Source organism: Schistocerca piceifrons, chromosome 11, assembly GCF_021461385.2.
Source record: "Schistocerca piceifrons isolate TAMUIC-IGC-003096 chromosome 11, iqSchPice1.1, whole genome shotgun sequence".
Taxonomy (NCBI): Eukaryota; Metazoa; Arthropoda; class Insecta; order Orthoptera; family Acrididae; genus Schistocerca; species Schistocerca piceifrons.
Window position 1 is genome coordinate 37,671,839 of NC_060148.1, and position 20,378 is coordinate 37,692,216.

General features: G+C 40.9%; 1 protein-coding gene across 1 annotated transcript; it reads right to left on the reverse strand.

Annotated features, from left to right (window-relative positions):
* Positions 1–19,227: 19,227 nt before the first annotated feature.
* LOC124719638 lies at positions 19,228–20,091 on the reverse strand. Its single transcript, XM_047244853.1, has one exon. It carries the CDS (start codon positions 20,089–20,091, stop codon positions 19,228–19,230), a length of 864 nt encoding a protein of 287 aa, XP_047100809.1.
* Between the last annotated feature and the right edge of the window lie 287 nt (positions 20,092–20,378).

Genomic DNA, 20,378 nt, shown 5'->3' on the forward strand with positions numbered 1-20,378 from the left:
TTTAGTTGACTACTAAATCCACTTATTGGTCCTCTGCTGTTGTCAGTTCCACATCTGCAATTATGTACTTACTTCATCTAAGTGTATTTATACTGAGCTATCAATACAGTTTCACGTCTGTCATTATGTTACTTATTTACTTTGCTAGTGTATGAACTTAAGTAATACTCACTCCATTAACATTTAAAGCATAGGATAGCACATTTATTTCGTACCTAAAGTGTATTGCAGCTGATCAGTTTGCTCACGTGGCAATCCATTTCCACTCGATCGGACGCTGAAACCACAGGTAGTCTCTCTCAGACCTACCACTAAAGTGCATCAAGTAATTATGGACGAGCGTAATGCTAAATTCCTTAAACCTATAGGACACCATGAGCTGCTCTGTCTCATCTAACATAAGGGTACCTATGGTCGCATTCACGCCTCCAACTCATAACCTCAATACGTGTAGGTGTATCCTGTCACACACTACACTAAAATAATGGCCAGCTCCAACCATATAAATACTTCAGGGACGTGTCCTTCACGTCTCAACCACAAACACTGCTCAATTCTATTACACTGCCTTTCCTTGCTACACCAGGTGAGTTTAATCTTACAACTTATCTGCATATTTTTCATAACACTAAGCACTCTCTCTTACTATTTCTTAGTTAGCTCTAATGCATACACTAGGTTTCACTATCACTTCAGATCCTGCTTGTACATGAATTCATATATCTTTTTAAATTACTGTTGGTGGACCATTTCCAATAAAACAACACTTTGTAGTTACTATATTACCTGGGTTCTATACATACTTGTTACTCAAATACACTTTATATCTTAATTACGTCATACTTCTCTATTGTTTGTCACTATTAGGTTTGTCACATTAGGTATTTTTCTTCACTAATCAGTAGATAGAATGATTACATAACTCATGGCTTGATAGCAATGACAGAAAATTTTCATGTCTGGAAAGAAGAGGTCGAAATTTTTGTGGATAGGAAAGATGAAGAATGAGTGAGACCTGAAATGGAAAGAAGATCTCACACAGCTGGGACTGCACAGCTGCCACACTGTGTAGAGGTTACAGAACAACCTCCTCCCTACAGCATTCATTAGCTTAATGCTGGCTTGATAGTCATAATGGAAAATTTTAGTATTTGGAAAGAAAAGGTCGAAATTTTTTAGGACAGGAAAGAGGAAGAATGAGTGAGAGCTGAAAGGGAAAGAAGATCTCACACAGCTGGGACTGCACAGCTGCCACACTGTGTAGACGTTACAGAACAACCTCCTCCCTACAGCATTCATTAGCTTAATGCTGGCTTGATAGTCATAACGGAAAATTTTAGTATTTGGAAAGAAAAGGTCGAAATTTTTTTTTTTAGTGGATAGGAAAGAGGAAGAATGAGTGAGACCTGAAAGGGAAAGAAGATCTCACACAGCTGGGACTGCACAGCTGCCACACTGTGTAGAGGTTACAGAACAACCTCCTCCCTACAGCATTCATTGGCTACCTATGAATCTGCCAGGTCGATCTGAAAATACCTTATGATGCCTTTTTAGAACCTGTCTCAGTTCTTCCTTTTGATTGTCTGAAATCTTATCGATTTCCTGCAATTTAGCTTCTTTTTTGTCCACAATAATTGCTTCTTCTTCTTCTTCTTCTTCTGTGTTTAGCTTACTGTTACTAAGATTAACACCTTCGTCCCAATAACTTCTATTTTTCAGAACTCGTATAGGCAGCTCCCAAGTTTCATGATCAGTTACTACATGTTTATCACTAAAAGGTACTATAATAACTCCGGTTATTGGCAAGACCATCCTTAACTGGCTTCTTTCAAAGTCAACAACACTCTGATATTTTGACAAGAAATCTATGCCAATTAAAACCTCAATACTGAGATTATTTACAATTAAACATGGATGATCAATTAAATTACCATTAATGTTAAAGGGTAGTAAAGCTTCTTGCTTTACCGTTTTTGAAACCTTGCCAGTAGCACCAATTATTCTTAGTCCTGATACCCTCATTACTGTAAGCTTGTCTTTACCAGGTAATGCATCAAAGAAGGACTGAGATATTGCACTCACCTCACTTCCACTGTCTAAGAGACAATGTACATTGGTACCCAACATATTCACTATTATTACAGGGTGGCTTATTCTAGGTTGTACAGGTGGTTCCTCAAATTCATCTAATAGTTCCATTTGGATTTGTCTCCAACTAAAGTGATCAACATCTGTCTTCATTACATTTAGGTCACAGTGTGTAGGGGTTTCCTGAATTACATTTTCAGCTGCCTTTTCCAGTCGGTCTATTAATTTTAAATCGAAACACTGCACAACTTCATTACATTTAGTTTGCTGAACACGACCCAAATTACTGTAGTCTGGGCGATTCTGCGCCTCCAGACCAGGCATAACATTAGTTACAGCTAAACCACTTTCACCATTATCGTCGGTTTCCTTCTCAAGTGACAAATGGTCACAGCTACTGGGTTCATTGACCCCCAACAGCCTACCCTCTACATTCTCACTTATCTCCTGTCCTAAATCTATTAGTACATTATCAACATCCTGCACAGGCACTTTAGATAATAGCACATCATCTTCATCGTAAATATAAGCATGAATTTCTTCTGCTTCTTCACCTGTCAATTCAGTATTTTGTAGCTCCTCCCTATCGTTACACTGCTGCGCTTTCTCATTCTCTTCCCACTTAGAAAGTGTCTCTAACACGGTATCTATCAAATACTGTGAGTGATCTAATATTTCTGTTGTATCCTTAGATGCTACCGACACTTCATCCACCTGTTCAGTTTGAGTATTCTGATTTGTCTTACCAATTCCCGTAACTACTGGCTTAGGAAAAATAACCGCCTGGTGAACGCCAGTGTCCTCATAGATGGGAACTAGTTTTCCTGCCTCGGCCTACTACTGTTTCCTTTATTTTCATTATAGTTAACTGGCATAGCATTACTTTCCGTACTGTTGTTTACATGCATATTTCTGTTTGTAACAAAATTATTATCCCTTGGACACCATTGTTGGTTCTGATAATTATTTCCCCAATTCCTACCTCTCTTAGGATGGCGAACACCTACTGTTCTGATGTTTACATTGCCATTTTGCTCGTTCCTAAAATTACTATTATTGTTATTGGCATTTTGGTTATTACGTGCTTGCTCCTCATTGGCAGCAACACGTTCTACACGTTCCAAATACTCAATGAAACGATCCAGATTGTCTCTAGGGGCTGATATAATTCTAGTTTGCCAGTACCATGGCAGTTTGGCTTCAAGACCTAGTATAATCATTTCTGGTTTTAGCTTTTCCGCCAAATGTGACAAACGTGAGATCCATGACCTAGCAAACTCTTTAATTGATTCCTTGCCTGCATTGAAGCGTTTTCCACTTCAAAATTCTCTCAACACTTCATTTTGCTTATTGCTAGACCAATACTCATTAATGAAAGCTGTTTTAAACTCCGCTAATGTTTTACACTTTAACATAACATCAGCTGACCAACGCATGGCGTCACCTGCTAAATGGCTTTTAATAAATGAGATTTTCTCTCGCTCAGACCAAGTTGGTGGAATCACATCTTCAAAATCGTTCCAGAAATCTAGCGGATGGATATTTTTATCTGGATCGAACTGCAAGAACTGCCAACACCTGATAAAAGCGGCGTTTGCAGCTACAACTTGTTGTATACTACCATTACCAGAAGTTACTGAAGCTACGTTACCCTCAATGTTAGCAATGTTAGTACTGATATTTTCTACTTTCATTTCAACATTTTCTACTCTTTGTACAATATGAGTAGTATCAGTTTTGATTGCATCTACATCTGCTTGACATATGTTTACTTTTATATTAACATCTTTAAACCTTTCTGAGCACAGTTCAGACTCCGCCTCGATCTTTTCTGTTAACTTGTGCTCCAGCTTCACATCTTCCATTTGGAAGTCTTTGCGAACCTCAGCAACTTCGGATTTAACTGTTTTATACATTTCAGAAAACTGTTGAGCAACCTTTTTCTTAATATCTTCATGGTTTTAATCAATTTTATAATTCAAACTGTCTAGATCCTCTTTCAACTTATTGCAACCAGCCATGAACGTATCGTCCATTACCTCCAATCATTTATTAAAATTAGTTTGACTGGCCACAATCCTGTTATTTACCTCAATTATATTAGATTTTAATTCAGCATTATTGGATTCTAATTTATTGTCCATTGCCTCAAACCGTTTATTAAAATTTGTTTGACTGGCCACCATTTCAGACTTTAATTCAGCTGTCATTTGTGCATTACTGGCTGACATTTTTGCATTACTGGCAGCTATTGCTTGTAATATAACATTTAAATCAACAGCCCCAGCATCTTTGGGTTTCTCACTAGCTGGCTTATTATCACACTCAGGTGACGAAAAACTAGCTCCAACACCAGAATCATCAAAACTAAATGAAACTTCTGATTGATTAGTCATATCTAACTGCTCCTTCTCAAATTCTACCATCTCTGAAGACTGTTTTATTTTTAATTCATCAGAGCAACTATCATCCAATAAATTTACAATTTCTACTTTCTGCTTTACTACAGGGGTCTCTATTATTGAATCATTGCCCCTTCCCACACTACTGTCAGGAGACAATACTTCATATTTCACTTTAACATTACTACTTTCATGCATATTTACACTTGAACCGTTGTCTGGATTTACAGTTCCCTCAACAGACATAGGTTCTGATATAAGTTTAACCTCAGTTTCTTTCAGCGGTTCCATCGCCAACAGTCTCTTAGTGCAGGTTAGTAAAATTTTTAACAGCTTTTCACTTAACTTAGCTCCTTCTGCACGGCGTATGGCGTTGCCGGCGCGGCGTACCAGGATTCCTGATGCGACGTGGCACGTTGAACTGCAGACGGTTCTCCGACGGCTGTTGTGTGTTTGCGTGGCCCGCAATTGCAGGCGCTGCGTCGGCTGCTCCAGCGGACGACTGCGGTGCGGCGAGACTGGCTTCTCGCGATGCCGGCAGCACCGCTAGACTCAGTGCCAGCTCCGTCAATCCAGATGTGTTGTTAATCCAATTGCGTCGACCACATGCACACGTAACACATTCACTGTTCTATACTCAGTTGCGTGTCGCATTTCACTTCCGAATCTGAATAGTTAAAAATCACTTTCACTTAGTTGATTTCCCGGCCGATGCACCATATGTGGGGCGGCGAATAAGTTGTAAAAAATCTAATTGCTGTATAAATGCTTGCATGTTGAATCCGTTTCAGGCTTTTAGAATGTTGTTAATGCTGTCTTTCGCCGTTCTCAACACTGGCTCTCTATTTACTTTTTTAGCACCCAGAAAGTGATTTAACAAACGTGAAGCCTCTAAATAGAGTTCCTAGTGCCCACTTCATCTGAGAATACCATTATAGCTGCAGCTTATAGCTCTGAGGAATTATGAGATTGTCCGGGATTTCTAATCAAAAACGATTTTCCAAAATAGTTGAGTATATTCTGAAATTCACTGATAAAAAAAAACACAAGCATCCCTACAACCTAACTAACAGAGCAGTTCAGAGTCTAATGCGCTGATGCAACTATAAATGTCCGAATTAAATGTTACAAAGAATGCTTGCCATAATTTGATGAGAATATTTCATCAAACGCCACGCTAAATATTTGGTAGAATGACTGTCCCGCGACGGCACGTGAAAATACGACAATACGCAAACTGAAGCTAGATAATGAAAATCATCCCAGAATTAACACTTCACTTGAAATGTTTTCATGGTTCCGTGTATCTCTAGTAACTTAATACGGCACCCGAGGCTGTTTGTAGCAGTGATACCGATGCGACGCGACTCCCGACACAGATGGCGTGTCATTCAGCGTCTGGAGAGAACTGGGGCCTTCCTTCCTCATGCAGCATTCTTATATATAAAGCCGCGGTGCGGATGGCTAAGGGAACGCCTGATCAAATCGGCTCTCCCAACTAGCCGCTGGGCTAGTAACGCACCACTTCAAGTTACATAATAAATTATAGCTTCTTTTGCTGATGGCCGATGAAGCTCTTAATTTAAATGTGCATTCAGCACGCAGGTAAGTATTGATAATAAATTTTTGACGTGGCTAAGTTAAATATTTTGGGCGAGAGAATTAATTTAATTACACTGCATGCAGTAGACGAGCTCTGAACTGGCCTTTTTGAGATCCGCTATCGCTATAATTTTATAGGTATTCAAAAGAAACTTTTCACATCTTCATAGTCATAGCGGACCTCCAACCTATTTAAATCTAAACATCCTAGCCTTATTTATTAGCCTACTTAATCTATCTTGCTTCCTTCAGTTTTGAGACGAAAACCAGAAAATCATGAATTTCCACTAAAATCTTAATTTGTGAAATCCAAAGTACTGTTTTTATTAAATCATTATGAAAGATGAATCTAAATATAAATTTTGAAATCTCTAGCTCTTTTCTGTTGCGCCAATGATTTTTTCAGAAAAACGTCCAAATTTCGAAAATGGCTGAAGTTATCGAACTGATATTTAACACACATTAATTTAGTATTATTCCTGACATGCTAGAAAAGTTTTAGGCCATTTGTTGATTTTTAAGGTATTGTGCAACATTTATGACGTCAGAGCTAGTTACAGCAGACTGGCTGGCACACAATGGAAACTGATGTGAATTTACTACAGCGTGAGTAGGCTGCTTCCCTACAGTATGACAGAAAATCATGACCGTCATAAACTTGTACCTATACTATGTTCTAATTTATACGAAGAAGAAATTACCAGGAACAAAAACCAGAGAAAATGTCCACAGCCACAATACAAGAAGGAATAGGTGCCTCTATGTTCCTTACAACAGACTGTCAAAGTCACTCAACAGCTACGAAATCATGGGGTACAAATTATTTAATAATCTTCCTCAATCTGTTCAAGAATTACCTGAACAATTATTCAAACAAACAATTCATGACTGGCTAGTCCTCCACCCATTCTATGACATAAGAGAATTTATCAACTGTAATATAATACTATAATGTTAACAAGAAACCTGTTGTTTCTTTCAAACTATTAATTGTATTTTAGTATGTATATGACGTTGTCTATTGCTGTAATGGCCGAATGACAATAAAATTATTATTATTATTATTATTATTATTATTATTATTATTATTATTATTATTATTATTATTACTGAAAACCGTGATGTACACATCATAGTGCCATCTTGCTGGAAAACCGCATACTCCCGCTCTTCCTCCATCAGCTGCGGCACGAATGGTTGCAACAGTTCTGTTACATAGATTGAGAGTTCATGGTGGTGTTGAAGAAAATGAGATCTAAAATCTGTCGGCCTGAAACTGCACACAACAGCTTACTTTCAGATTGTGCAAAGACATCTCAAAGAGTTCTATGAGATTGTCTGTTGACCAATAGTGTGCGTCTTGAGAGTTCAAAAACCTGCTAAGATGAAACCATGCTTTGTGTGAGTTGAAGTAACTTTCTTTATCCAGATATCCTTCAGCAACTTGTGTGAGTAACCATCTGCAATAGTGTTGTTGTGCATAATCCACAGGTTTTAATACTTGCATCACTCTTACTTAGTATGCTCGCATATGTAATAGCTTCTACATGTTATGGCCTTATGTTCATGTGATATATAGTAGGGAGAATAGAGGTCTAGTGGACATCTGTGAACTTCTTACTCTAGTCTTGTGCACATAATCAATATTTTCCAGTGAATAAACTTTCTTTACATGGTTATATTTGTCATTAGCAGCTGAAACTATTGCTCTAAATTTAGGGATCAATTTCTGCACTACTCTTTTTGTGGAAGCAGCTATCTCTGTATAGTTTATTGAGAACTTTTTCCCATTTAACATTTTAAATGATTTGCATCCAAACAATACAAACTCTTTGTTCAATTGACAAAGGCATTCTGCAGAACTGTACTCACAACAAGCTTCAAACCGACTGTGTGACAACACAGCTCAGATATCTAAACCACTGCTTGACAGCAGGTGACACTGCTCGAGCACTCCTCTAGCATTAAGAAAGATCAAGACTCGTATAGCTTCAGATACCACGTTCATTATAATTATGACTGTAGTAGAATAATAACGCAGACTATTAACAGGGCATTGATTAGATTTTCTCAAGTGCAATACTTTTAAACTTCAATAGACGATTCTATCCCAAGTGCATGACCTCGTTGTACCTTGGAATACTTTTTCAAATTTGGAAAAATTTTCCAGAGTAATCATATCAGAAAAAGACAGCATCACACAAACAGTGAATGCCATCATTCAAAAAGAGAATAAGAAAATATAATAAATTTTTATTACAAGGCTGGCTAGGCATAAAATTCTGAAAAGTTTTCCAAGGGACAACACTCTCCCTGATTTTTGAATCAGTACTTCTTGAGGACTCTGTGATCCACTTTTTCATGGTTCTATTCCACTAACATTCTAAGGCAATATTGGAGTTATAAATTACAGTAATACTCATAACATTGATCTCGCTATTGCAACAATGTTGTGAGGTAACGGGCAAGCTCTGGCGCCCTGAATATATTCTAAGTTCGCAGTTGGCGTGGCCACACAGGGGCCTCTCGGCGGGCCCCGGGTTGCCGCACGGTGCCGGACATTTGCTGTAGCGACAGGGGCAGCCCCGGCACGTGGTCCAGGCAGACCGCGTGGCTGGGAATTCCACGTTGACGCAGTGTTGAGGACGGTGCTTTGTGTCGATGAAGGAGTTGTGTATGCCGGAAGTGCCAAAGATGGCGGACTTTGGGAAACCATTACGGGAGGCATTCCAAAGCTAGTGGAGAAATTAATAATAGCCAGAGGAATCATGGTACCACAAAGAGAAACATGTACGTTACCACTATTTGCACAACGATTCTGATGGTGTGATCAGATTTTAAAAATCTTTGTTAGTTTAAATTTTATTGTCTGACTGTAAATTACCCAAGTAACATTCAGCAATGAATTTCCAAAATCTAAATGATTCATCCGATTTTGTCAATCAACATGTCTTTAGAAAGCTATTACTGTAAACCTAAATAGGTATGAATTACAGGCATGTACCTTAAATAGTACACAAGTTATTGGACGTCAAAGTGCCCGATTACTATCGATCACGTCACGCCATAAGTACTCCACAGTTAACGAAAAAAACGGTAGCACCATGCTTATAAATATATTTTTTTATCAATGTCTTTGTTCATATCCAATATATACTATTCATGAAGAAATTGGTCAAATATTTACTGTTTTAGAAAGCACAGAGACATTAGGCTACTGGCCTAGTTTTGGCTCTGTTCCTTTGATATATGTTAATTTGATTTGTTTATGTATTGTTGGCTTGGACAAATGGCTGGAGTGCTCTAGCCAATCACAACGCACATCATTGGGGAATCTGTGTGGAAGTGGGGACGGAGCAGGAGTTTGCGAGAGCACACGAGGGGCGCCTGACGGGAAGGCACGACGGAGGGTCACAGGAAAGACTTGGAGAGTGGAGTAGTTTGCGCGTGGTCATGGCTTCTGCAGTGAGGACATAGTATCCATTTAGAAGTGAATATCTTGCAAGGTATGTTGTTGCTCATAACTAATTACTTGAAGTGGGAATCTATTGTTTCCCTGTTATTCAACTTATATTTTATTTAATTGCTGGACCATCGACAACAGTAAGTGTTATGCAGTAATGAACACCATTCTTAAAGTTGCTTCTGCTATCGTACTCATCATTTAAAGTCGTTAAAAATAGTACCTCCAGGTTTTGTTTAATTGCAATCTTTCAATTATGAATTTCTGTTACATTCAAAATTCGCAATTGCCGAGTGATAGGAAATTTCGAGCATTCGATTTATGTGTATATTCATATCGTATACCATAGACTCGGCAGTATTTGGCTTGTAATGTGTCAACTATGTATTAAAGCCACTAGACAATGAAACCAGCCGAAAGATTTAATATTTCAACTCTGTGTCGGAGGGTATGTAGTTGAGGGCCACCACATCATTTTTTCCCCCTTGAAAGCCTGCAATGTTATACTGATTGTGAAGTTTCTTATGTCTCTCTGATGTACTGATGACGAATACAAAATTAATGTTGAAATATTAGTGGGATTATGTTGTATTTGTTTAAATGTAAGTGCGGGTTATCTGTATGTTAATTGACTGCACCACTGTAGCAAATGATGAAATGTATTATGAAAGACAATGAAATATGACTGTTGTAATTATTTCCACGAGCTGCAGCACATGCAGTGTGGCGTACCGGTTAGTGTCACTGGCTGCAGTGCTGTGTGTTGCTAGTTCAATCCCATTACTAGCAATTATTGTTTATTGGGTACTGATCATTTCTGGGAGGTTCTCAGAAGGTTGTGGTAACAGACTGACCTACAGCACAGTTGAACTGCAGGCTGGATTGGAATGTAATATTCTGGTTGTGAGTTGGCAAAGACAATTAACAAATATGCAAAACCAAAATATTGTCTCAGAATGCATAGTACATTTAGCATCCACCTAACAAAAAAAATGTGAAGAATTTGGAAGACATGGTCTGATGTCGATACAACTTTCTGTGTGTACATGCCATCATTAGGTACACAAAAGATTACAATTGTAATTATCTGTGACAGACAGAAGAGCCACTAACTGCATTAGTGTTGTTCGTGTTCAGCGTTGTTACCAGGCCTGGTAAGAGATGTCGAGAGAATCACTGTGGAGGACATGGAACTGCCTTGTATTCACATGAGACAACATTACCAGCACCAGTATTTTGAAAAGTCCTCATACCAACACTTGCAAAATACCTGTGGCAGCACACACTAAAGAGCAACACAAGTGCCTGTGAATTCTGACCAGTAATGAGACAATTAACCATCACAGGTCATACTCAAAATGACAGTCGTTAGGAGCAATACATGCTTCCAGTATGGTATGGAATGACAGCTGCACACAACCTAGCATTTTGGCAGAGATGTCCAAATGTCATTGCATATCATTGAATGTAGTTGGTATGACCTGGCAGAAAGAGTCTTTCTTTTTTTCCCCACAGAAAAATAGAATTATAGGCATCAAATCCATTGAATAGGGCAGCCAAGGTGCAGATCGTCTGTGACCAATCCAATGATTTGGAAACAGTTCATGATGACATGCTGTAGTACTTTGTGCACTATGGGCTGGACAGCCATCATGTTGATACCACAGGTTCCTCTTAATCTGTAGAGGAACTACTTCTAGCATTCACGGAAGGGGATCTCATTAGGAGGCTGCAACACCTGTGCAAGTTGTAAAGCAGCAACCTACTTTGGCATTACTTTTACTCAACAGAAGTAGTCGATTCTAGAAATATTTTCGAATTTTGGACAGCTCAATATTATCTCAGACATATAATTTTATATATAATATGCTATATTTCAAGTTAAAAACTATAAATTGAATTACTTTATTTTCATTGTTGCATGTCCTAGCTCTGTATTACAGGTCCCCTCCCCGAAACGTTTGAAATTACAAAATATTTGGCATACTTAAAATTTCTATTATTAATTACACATTTTGGTACTGTTTAGTATGTTTAGTTCTGGATTCACTTACAAAATAATAAAAATTCATTTGTAAAGAAAATTTTGTTATTGCCGCAGATGTGATTGCATGTTTTTTTGTATTTTGTAAGAACAATGTAATTTCAGCTTTATTAACGTGAAAATTCAAAAGACAGTGTGGTATAGTAAAATATGAAGCAAATAAATGTAAAAAAAGAAACAAAAATTCTGTTCATGCAATTTTTTCAAATTTATTTACATCAATTGGAAAAATTTGAGGTTCAAGGATCAGACCCCTGCGACATGAAGAACTGAAGCCAACTGAGTGAGAAAAGAAGATAAGTAAAGAGTTTATTGTATATATTAATGCTCTTGTAATTTTTGAAAAAAAAGAAAAAAACTGTACAGTTGACAATAGTAATGACAACAACAAATTTTGTGACAGGGAGATTATAAGTGGCAGTGTCAACTGAGATCAGTTGAGTATTAATGAAGTTTTGTCTGTTGCAGAAAAGAAAGTACTTTATTGCATTTACAATTTATGTATAAATGCATTTCCAAAGACACAAAGAAAGAAAACCGAGGGCTGCCCAACAAAGCAAATCACATCAATAGTGACAATGTACTAACAACAATGACATACCAGATCGAATAAAGTGGACTTTGCAACCACGAAAAGGGACATCGAAAAGGAAAGATAAGTACAAACTATTTGTGAAGTTAATTTGTTTGTGGACTTGTGTGTTTGTTAACAAAATGAAGAGAGGTGAGGGTAGGACTGAGGCAGAAGTGAAACCTGTGGGATCCAGTCAGGAAATGTCTGAGCCGAGTGAAATCGCAGATAGCAAAGAAACTGTAATAACTGACATTCTACAGTTAATTTTAGCGAAAATTGAGGAAATGAAGACAGATTGTAGTACATTAGACAAAGTACAAGATCAAATGGACCAACCCAGTAATGAAGTTTCACTGCTAAAAAATCAGTTGTCAGAGGGGTTACAAAGTATGAATGAAAAAGGTGATGTTTCAGAAAATAAATTTATCATTTTGGAGAATGAATTGATAGTTGAGTCAGCGAGACAATCAAAGGATGTTGATGTTGGCAAAGTGGAAAGAAGGGTGTAGCGGAAAAGATGGAACAAAACATTGCCAATTTAAACCAAAAAATTTTAAATGTTGAAAACAATATGCAAACTAATGTAACTGTTTTAGATCAAAAAATTTCAAAAGTTCAGGAAGGTTATATTATCCAAAATCTGTGTGCAAACAATGGTATGGTGTGGTCCAGCACTCCTATCAAAAGTTTTCCATCAGACTATTAAATCCAGTGGATTTTCTGCATCACTGTAGAGATACTTTTGCATCGGGCATGAATGACAATCAAAAAATTAAATTACTTAAAAGACATCTTGATGGCGAAACTCTATCATGGGTAAATTTAAATTTAAGTCAGTGGGGAAAATATCAAAGTTTCAAAAAAATTTTTTTAAATAAATTTTGGTCAGAAGCTGAACAGGGGAGAACCAAAAGTGAATTTTGAATGGTCCTAATTATAGGAATAGGGACAGTACTTAAAAAGAGTTTTGGAAGAACCAACTTAAAAAATTAACACACCTTGACGAACCCTTTAACAAAATGCCCTTGATTGATGCACTTAAAAGCACCTGTTACTGTCCTTCAAAGTAGTCACCAACGTTGTGTAGAACCCATTGCCTGCAAAGTGGAAGGCGTAATATACCGTTGGCAGATCCTGTTCAGTGATGGTACGAATGTAGCGGTCTAAAGTTATGGAGATTCTTGTGTATGACTGTGATGGTGGTATCCTAACGCATTACATTCCTCCATGGCAGACCATCAACGCATTCAACGCACAGTATTACTGTTCATTTTCGGAGCATCACCTGCAACCAGCTTTGCACAAGAAGCAGTATCACTTTCTGTGCAACCCACCCATTATTTTCCAAGACAATGCGCGGGCACATACTGCGCATGCTGTGGCTGCTCTGTTTGGTCGATGGGACTGGGAAGTACTGTACCATCCACCGTACTCCCCAGAGTTAAGTCCTTGTGACTTTGATTTGATTCCAAAGATGAAGGAACCACTTCATGACATTTGCTGCAGAACTGTTCCAGAGATTCGAAAGGCAGTAGACCGCTCCATTCGCACCATCACAGAACAGGCTCTGCTAACAGCATACTACACCTTCCACATCGGTGGCAATGGGTCCTACACAACACTGGTGACTACTTTGAGGGACAGTAACAGGTGGAAACATGTAACTCTTTTGTATATTGGTTGTGAATAAATAATTGCCACTATTTCAGTTCCAACCCTCATAGTTATAGGTACAGAAAACTGGCTAAAGCCAGAACTAAGTTCAGCAGAAATTTTTTCTAACAATCTAACAGTGTTCAGAAAGGATAGATTAAATACAATTGGTGGTGGAGTATTTTCTGCTGTCAGAAGCAGTTTGACCTTGTAGTGAAATTGAAGTAGATGGTTCCTGCGAAATAGTACAGGTAGAGGTTATACTTGACAATCAGACTGAACTATTAATTGGATCATTTTACCGGCCCCCGACTGAGAAGATATAGTTGCTTGACAGTTCAAAGAAAATTTGAGTCTCATTTCAAACAGGTACCACATTCATAAAGTTATAGTTGTTGGTGACTTTAATCTACCCTCGATATGCTGGAAAAATTATACGTCTAAAGCCGGCAGCAGGCATATAACGTCATCTGAAATTGTACTGAATGCTTTCTCAGAAAATTATTTTGAACAAATAGTTCATGAGCCCACTCGAAGTGTAAATGGTTGCAAAAGCATACTTGACCTCTTGGCAACAAATAACACTGGACAAACAGCGAGTATCATGACGAATACAGGGATTAGCGACCACAAGGCAGTATTTGCTAGGCTGAATACCGTAACTCCTACAACCATCTATTTAAAAAACCTGACAAAGATGATCTTCATGCCTTTTAAAGACATTCTGCACTCCTTCCGATCTGATCATGTAAGATTCCGAAAGTTGAAGAATGATTTCAAAGAGATAGTATCAACAGCAATTGAGAGATATACACCACATAAATTAATAAGTGGTGGTACTGATCCCCCTTGGTACACAAACCAGGTCAGATCAGATTATGTGATAAGTCACACAAATCTGAAGGCTGCAAATTAAACAAAATACTTAGGGATTACAATTACAAATACCCTAAGTTGGAGCGATCACATAGATAAAGACTGTGATTCATTGGCAGAACACTTAGAAGCTGCAACAGGTCTTATAAAGAGACTGCTCACACCATGCTTGTCCACCCTATTCTGGAGTACTGCTGTGTGGTGTGGGATCCACATAAGTGGGACTGATGGATGACATCGAAAAAGTACAAAGAAGGGCAGCTCGTTTTGTATTATCGCAAAGTAGGGGAGAGAGTGCCACAGACATGATACGTGAAATGGAGTGGCAGTCATTAAAACAAAGGTGTTTTTCTTTGCAACAGGATCATCTCATGAAATTTCAATCACCAGTTTTCTCCTCCAATTGCGAAAACATTCTGCTGACACCCACCTACATAGGGAGAAATGATCATCATGATAAAATAACAGAAATCAGGGCTCGCACAGAAAAATTTAAGTGCTTGTTTTTCCCACACACTGTTCGAGAGTGGAACGGTAGAGAGACAGCTTGAAGGTGGTTCATTGAACACTCTGCCAGGCACTTTATTGTGAATAGCAGAGTAATCATGTATATGTAGATGTATTATTATTATTATTATTTCTTTCCTTCCTCAGAGGTTATGTCTGGTTAAAAATGGAAAGTGACATGCACCTTGATCACGCGTGACTTCCTTTTAACTGAACGGTATATGTAACATTGCATTTAGGAACTTTCGGGTAATTGAACATGTATCAATAATTACAGATTTCTGTAGTTGTATATATATACATTTGGATGTAGCTGTATTGCGTTGATGAACTGGTGGATATTGTATGGTATGACTCCTGTAGTTGATAGTATAATTGGCATGATGTCAACTTTATCCTGATGCCACATGTCTTTGACTTCCTCAGCCAGCTGGATGTATTTTTCAATTTTTTCTCCTGTTTTCTTCTGTATATTTGTTGTATTGGGTACGGAATTGCGATTAGTTGGGTTAATTTCTTCCTTTTATTGGTGAGTATGGTGTCAGGTTTGTTATGTGGTGTTGTTTTATCTGTTATAATGGTTCTGTTCCAGTATAATTTGTATTCATCATTCTGCAGTACATTTTGTGGTGCATACTTGTATGTGGGAACATGTTGTTTTATTAGTTTGTGTTGTATGACAAGTTGTTGATGTATTATTTTTGCTACATTGTCATGTCTTCTGGGGTATTCTGTATTTACTAGTATTGTACATCCGCTTGTGATGTGATCTCCTGTGTCTATTTGTTGTTTGCAAAGTCTGCATTTGTCTGTTGTGGTATTGGGATCTTTAATAATATGCTTGCTGTAATATCTGGTGTTTATTGTTTGATTGTGTATTGCAATCATGAATCCTTCCATCTCACTGTATATATTGCCTTTTCTTAGCCATGTGTTGGATGCGTCTTGATTGATGTGTGGCTGTGTTAGGTGATATGGGTGCTTGCCATGTAATGTTTTCTTTTTCCAATTTACTTTCTTCGTATCTGTTGATGTTATGCTATCTAAAGGGTTGTAGAAGTGGTTATGAAATTGCAATGGTGTATCTGATGTATTTATATGAGTGATTGCTTTGTGTATTTTGATAGTTTCTGCTCGTTCTGGAAAGAATTTTCTTAAATTGTCTACCTGTTCATAATGTAGGTTTTTTATGTCAATAAATCCTCTTCCTCCTTCCTTTCTGATTAATGTGAATCCTTTTGTTGCTGAATGTATGTGATGTATTCTATATTTGTGGCATTGTGATCGTGTAAGTGTATTGAGTGCTTCTAGGTCTGTGTTACTCCATTTCACTACTCCAAATGAGTAGGTCAATATTGGTAAAGCATAAGTATTTATAGCTTTTGTCTTAATTCTTGCTGTCAATTCTGTTTTCAGTACTTTTGTTAGTCTTTGTCTATATTTTTCTTTTAGTTCTTCTTTAATATTTGTATTATCTATTCCTATTTTTTGTCTGTATCCTAGATATTTATAAGCATCTGTTTTTTCCATCGCTTCTATGCAGTCGCTGTGGTTATCCAATATGTAATCTTCTTGTTTAGTGTGTTTTCCCTTGACTATGCTATTTTTCTTACATTTGTCTGCTCCAGAAGCCATATTTATATCATTGCTGAATACTTCTGTTATCTTTAGTAATTGGTTGAGTTGTTGATTTGTTGCTTCCAGTAGTTTTAGATCATCTATGTATAGCAAATGTGTTATTTAGTGTGTGTATGTTCCAGTAATATTATATCCATAATTTGTATTATTTAGCATGTTGGATAGTGGGTTCAGAGCAAGGCAAAACCAGAAAGGACTTAATGAGTCTCCTTGGTATATTCCACGCTTAATCTGTATTGGCTGTGATGTGATATTATTTTAATTTGTTTGGATATTAAGTGTGGTTTTCCAATTTTTCATTACTATGTTTAGGAACTGTATTAATTTAGGATCTACTTTATATATTTCCAATATTTGTAGTAACCATGAGTGGAGTACACTATCAAAAGCTTTTTGGTAATCAATGTATGCGTAGTGTAGCGACCTTTGTTTAGTTTTTGCTTGATATGTCACCTCTGCATCTATTATCAGTTGCTCTTTACATCCTCATGCTCCTTTGCTACAGCATTTTTGTTCTTCATTTATAATTTTGTTCTGTGTTGTATGTGTCATTAATTTCTGTGTAATGACTGAAGTTAATATTTTGTATATTGTTGGTAGGCATGTTATGGGGCGATATTTTGCTGGGTTTGCTGTGTCTGCTTGACCTTTAGGTTTCAGATAAGTTATTCCTTGTGTAAGTGTATCAGGGACTGTGTATGGATCTGCAACCCTGCACCCCTACCTTCTACCTTCTTCCTAAAATCCACAAACCCAATCATCCCGGCCGCCCCATTGTAGCTGGTTACCAAGCCCTCACAGAACGTATCTCTGCCTACGTAGATCAACACCTTCAACCCATTACATGCAGTCTCCCATTCTTCATCAAAGACACCAACCACTTCCTTGAACGCCTGGAATCCTTACCCAATCTGTTACCCCCGGAAACCATCCTTGTAATCATTGATGCCACTTCCTTATACACAAATATTCCACACATCCAGGGCCTCGCTGCGATGGAGCATTTCCTTTCACGCCGATCACCCGCCACCCTACCTAAAACCTCTTTCCTCATTACCTTAGCCAGCTTCATCCTGACCCACAACTTCTTCACTTTTGAAGGCCAGACATACCAACAATTAAAGGGAACAGCCATGGGTACCAGGATGACCCCCTCGTATGCCAACCTATTCATGGGTCGCTTAGAGGAAGCCTTGAAGCGGGAACGTGTTGTATCCCCGCTTACAGTCGCTCATGTGCAGTGAACCGGCATTTATCGCCGCGCCCACGCACTATGCTCATGGGAGAGGCTTTGTGGCAATAAATGACTAAAGCGGTTTCTGGACAGGACACATTTATTTTTCCTGCCGTTACAATAAATGACAAATAATATACTTTGCTAATGTCCGTCTACATAGGCGCGTTGCACTGGCGGCACGGCTCGGTCACCGATCCCGGAGGGTGTACACTCCAGTGACAAGCCGTGGCGCGACCGCGTGGACCGAGCGAGACAAAAGGCAGCGTCACAGAATGTTCTGCTCTTGGCGCGACCGGAGGCGCCGTAACGTCCGCGAAGAAGCGAAAGACAATTTAACGGCGACTGCGTTTACGACCGCGCGTACGCATTTACGGCGGAGTCACGTTGACTCGACGCACGTGGTCCGCGGCGGAAGAACTGGGGAGACGTGTGTCGCGTCGCATCGACTAGCTCGCACTGGTGGCAGCTTTGTTTCCGTGCGGTCCGGTGTGCGACGCACCGTTGCCGAAATTCCGCATAACGGTACAGCTGCCCCTACTTGTGTCGGCAGTGCCGTAGTTCAGCCCTTCGTGCGTTGGACGGTGCTGCCGCCACACAGATCCCCCCTTGGAGAGCGGAGCTCCGTAGCTGCGAAAACGCGGCGATCGTTCGGTGGCGCGCGTGTGTTTAAAGTTCGCGCACTGCGTGATGGCAGTGCGGCAGCTTTGGTGGGGGTCCGTCGGCGTCGGAAGGGCGGCGGCCCGTGACGTCAGCGCGCCGGACCGGCGAGCGTGCCGTGGGCGTGTCCTCGCGCTGACGGCTAGTGACAGCGGCAGCAGGCACTGGCTGCGACTGTCCGTAGCGATGCGCGTGAAGGCGCGCGTTGCAGGTCATTGGTGGCGACGTCTCGAAGGCGCTTGCGCGAGTGCGGTACCGTCGGAACTCGAACGCGGGTCCGGGAGCTACTACGGACAAGCCGGGCGGTGTGGTGCGCGATGTCCGGAGCTCGACGGAGAAGCGAATGAGGTAAGCAGGCGCGGGTGCCGATCCGGCCTCAACGCCCGACGCGGCGGAGGCAAAAGACGCGAACGCAGGTCCAGGAGCTGTGACGAACGCTCGACTGGAGTTACCGGCCGAAGGCACTTGCAGCTGGAGGTCGGGTCTCTACAGCGGACGGCGGCTCGTGGGCGCCGAATTCTGAAGGCGTTCGGCGGCTCGGGCGCGTGACTGCCGGTTTCGGTGTCGTGGCGCGCTGGCGACGCAGCACGGCCGTTTGAATCGGACGCGGCGGCCGGCGCGCGTGACGTAGTCCGCTGGCGGCTGTGGTGGGGGCGACCGGTGCGCCTGTGGTGGGCGCGGTCCGGGCGGCCGTACCAGCTGCCTGGGCGTGGTGGAGGGAGGCGCACGTGGCGGCGCGATGACAGCAGGCTGCAGCTGTGCGTCACCGGCGGCTCCGGGTGCGGGTTCCGTCTGACCGCTGGCAGAGGGAGTGTCGTCCGTGAACAGATCTTCTGCCGGGTCGAAGAAATGCGTGGCTGATGGAGCGGGCAAGACGTAGGGTGGTTTGACGCGGTCGACTGACACTGTCGACGGCTTTCCGTTGCACTCGAGGACCAGCGTTTTGTCCCCTCGGGCGATCACGCGGTGCGGTCCACTGTAGGACGGTCGGAGAGGTGGCTGTACTGCGTCGGTACGCAACATGACGTGCGTGCAGCGCTGCAGGTCGGCGTGGACGAATATCTTCCCGGTGCCGTGCCGCGTCGGTGCGTGCGCTCGGAGGCCGGCCATGTGACTGCGCAGACGTTCCGCCAGAGTGGGTGCCACGGCGTCGCGTGGGAGTCTTGCATCTTCGACAAAATCGACCGGGATTGTCAGAGATTGCCCGTAAACGAGGTCGGCAGGTGACGCGCCGATCTCCTCCTTCGGCGTGACTCGCAGGCCGAGCAGCACCAGTGGAAGCGCCTCTGGCCATGAGGTGTCGTGGCAGGTTAGAGCGGCTTTGAGAGTCCTGTGGAACCGTTCGACCATGCCATTCGACGCCGGATGGTAGCTGGTTGTCCTGTGTAACCGGGTGCCACACAGTCTGGCAACGTGCGTGAACAACGCGCAGTCAAACTGGCGGCCGCGATCAGTTGTCACGTGACTGGGACATCCGAAACGTGCCACCCAGGTGTCGACGAATGCGGAGGCGACGGTCTCGGCTGTGACGTCCGCGACGGGCGTTGCTTCCGGCCAGCGAGTGAAGCGGTCCACCAAAGTTAGGAGGTACCGCTTGCCTTGTGAGAGAGGAAGCGGGCCGACGAGGTCCACGTGGA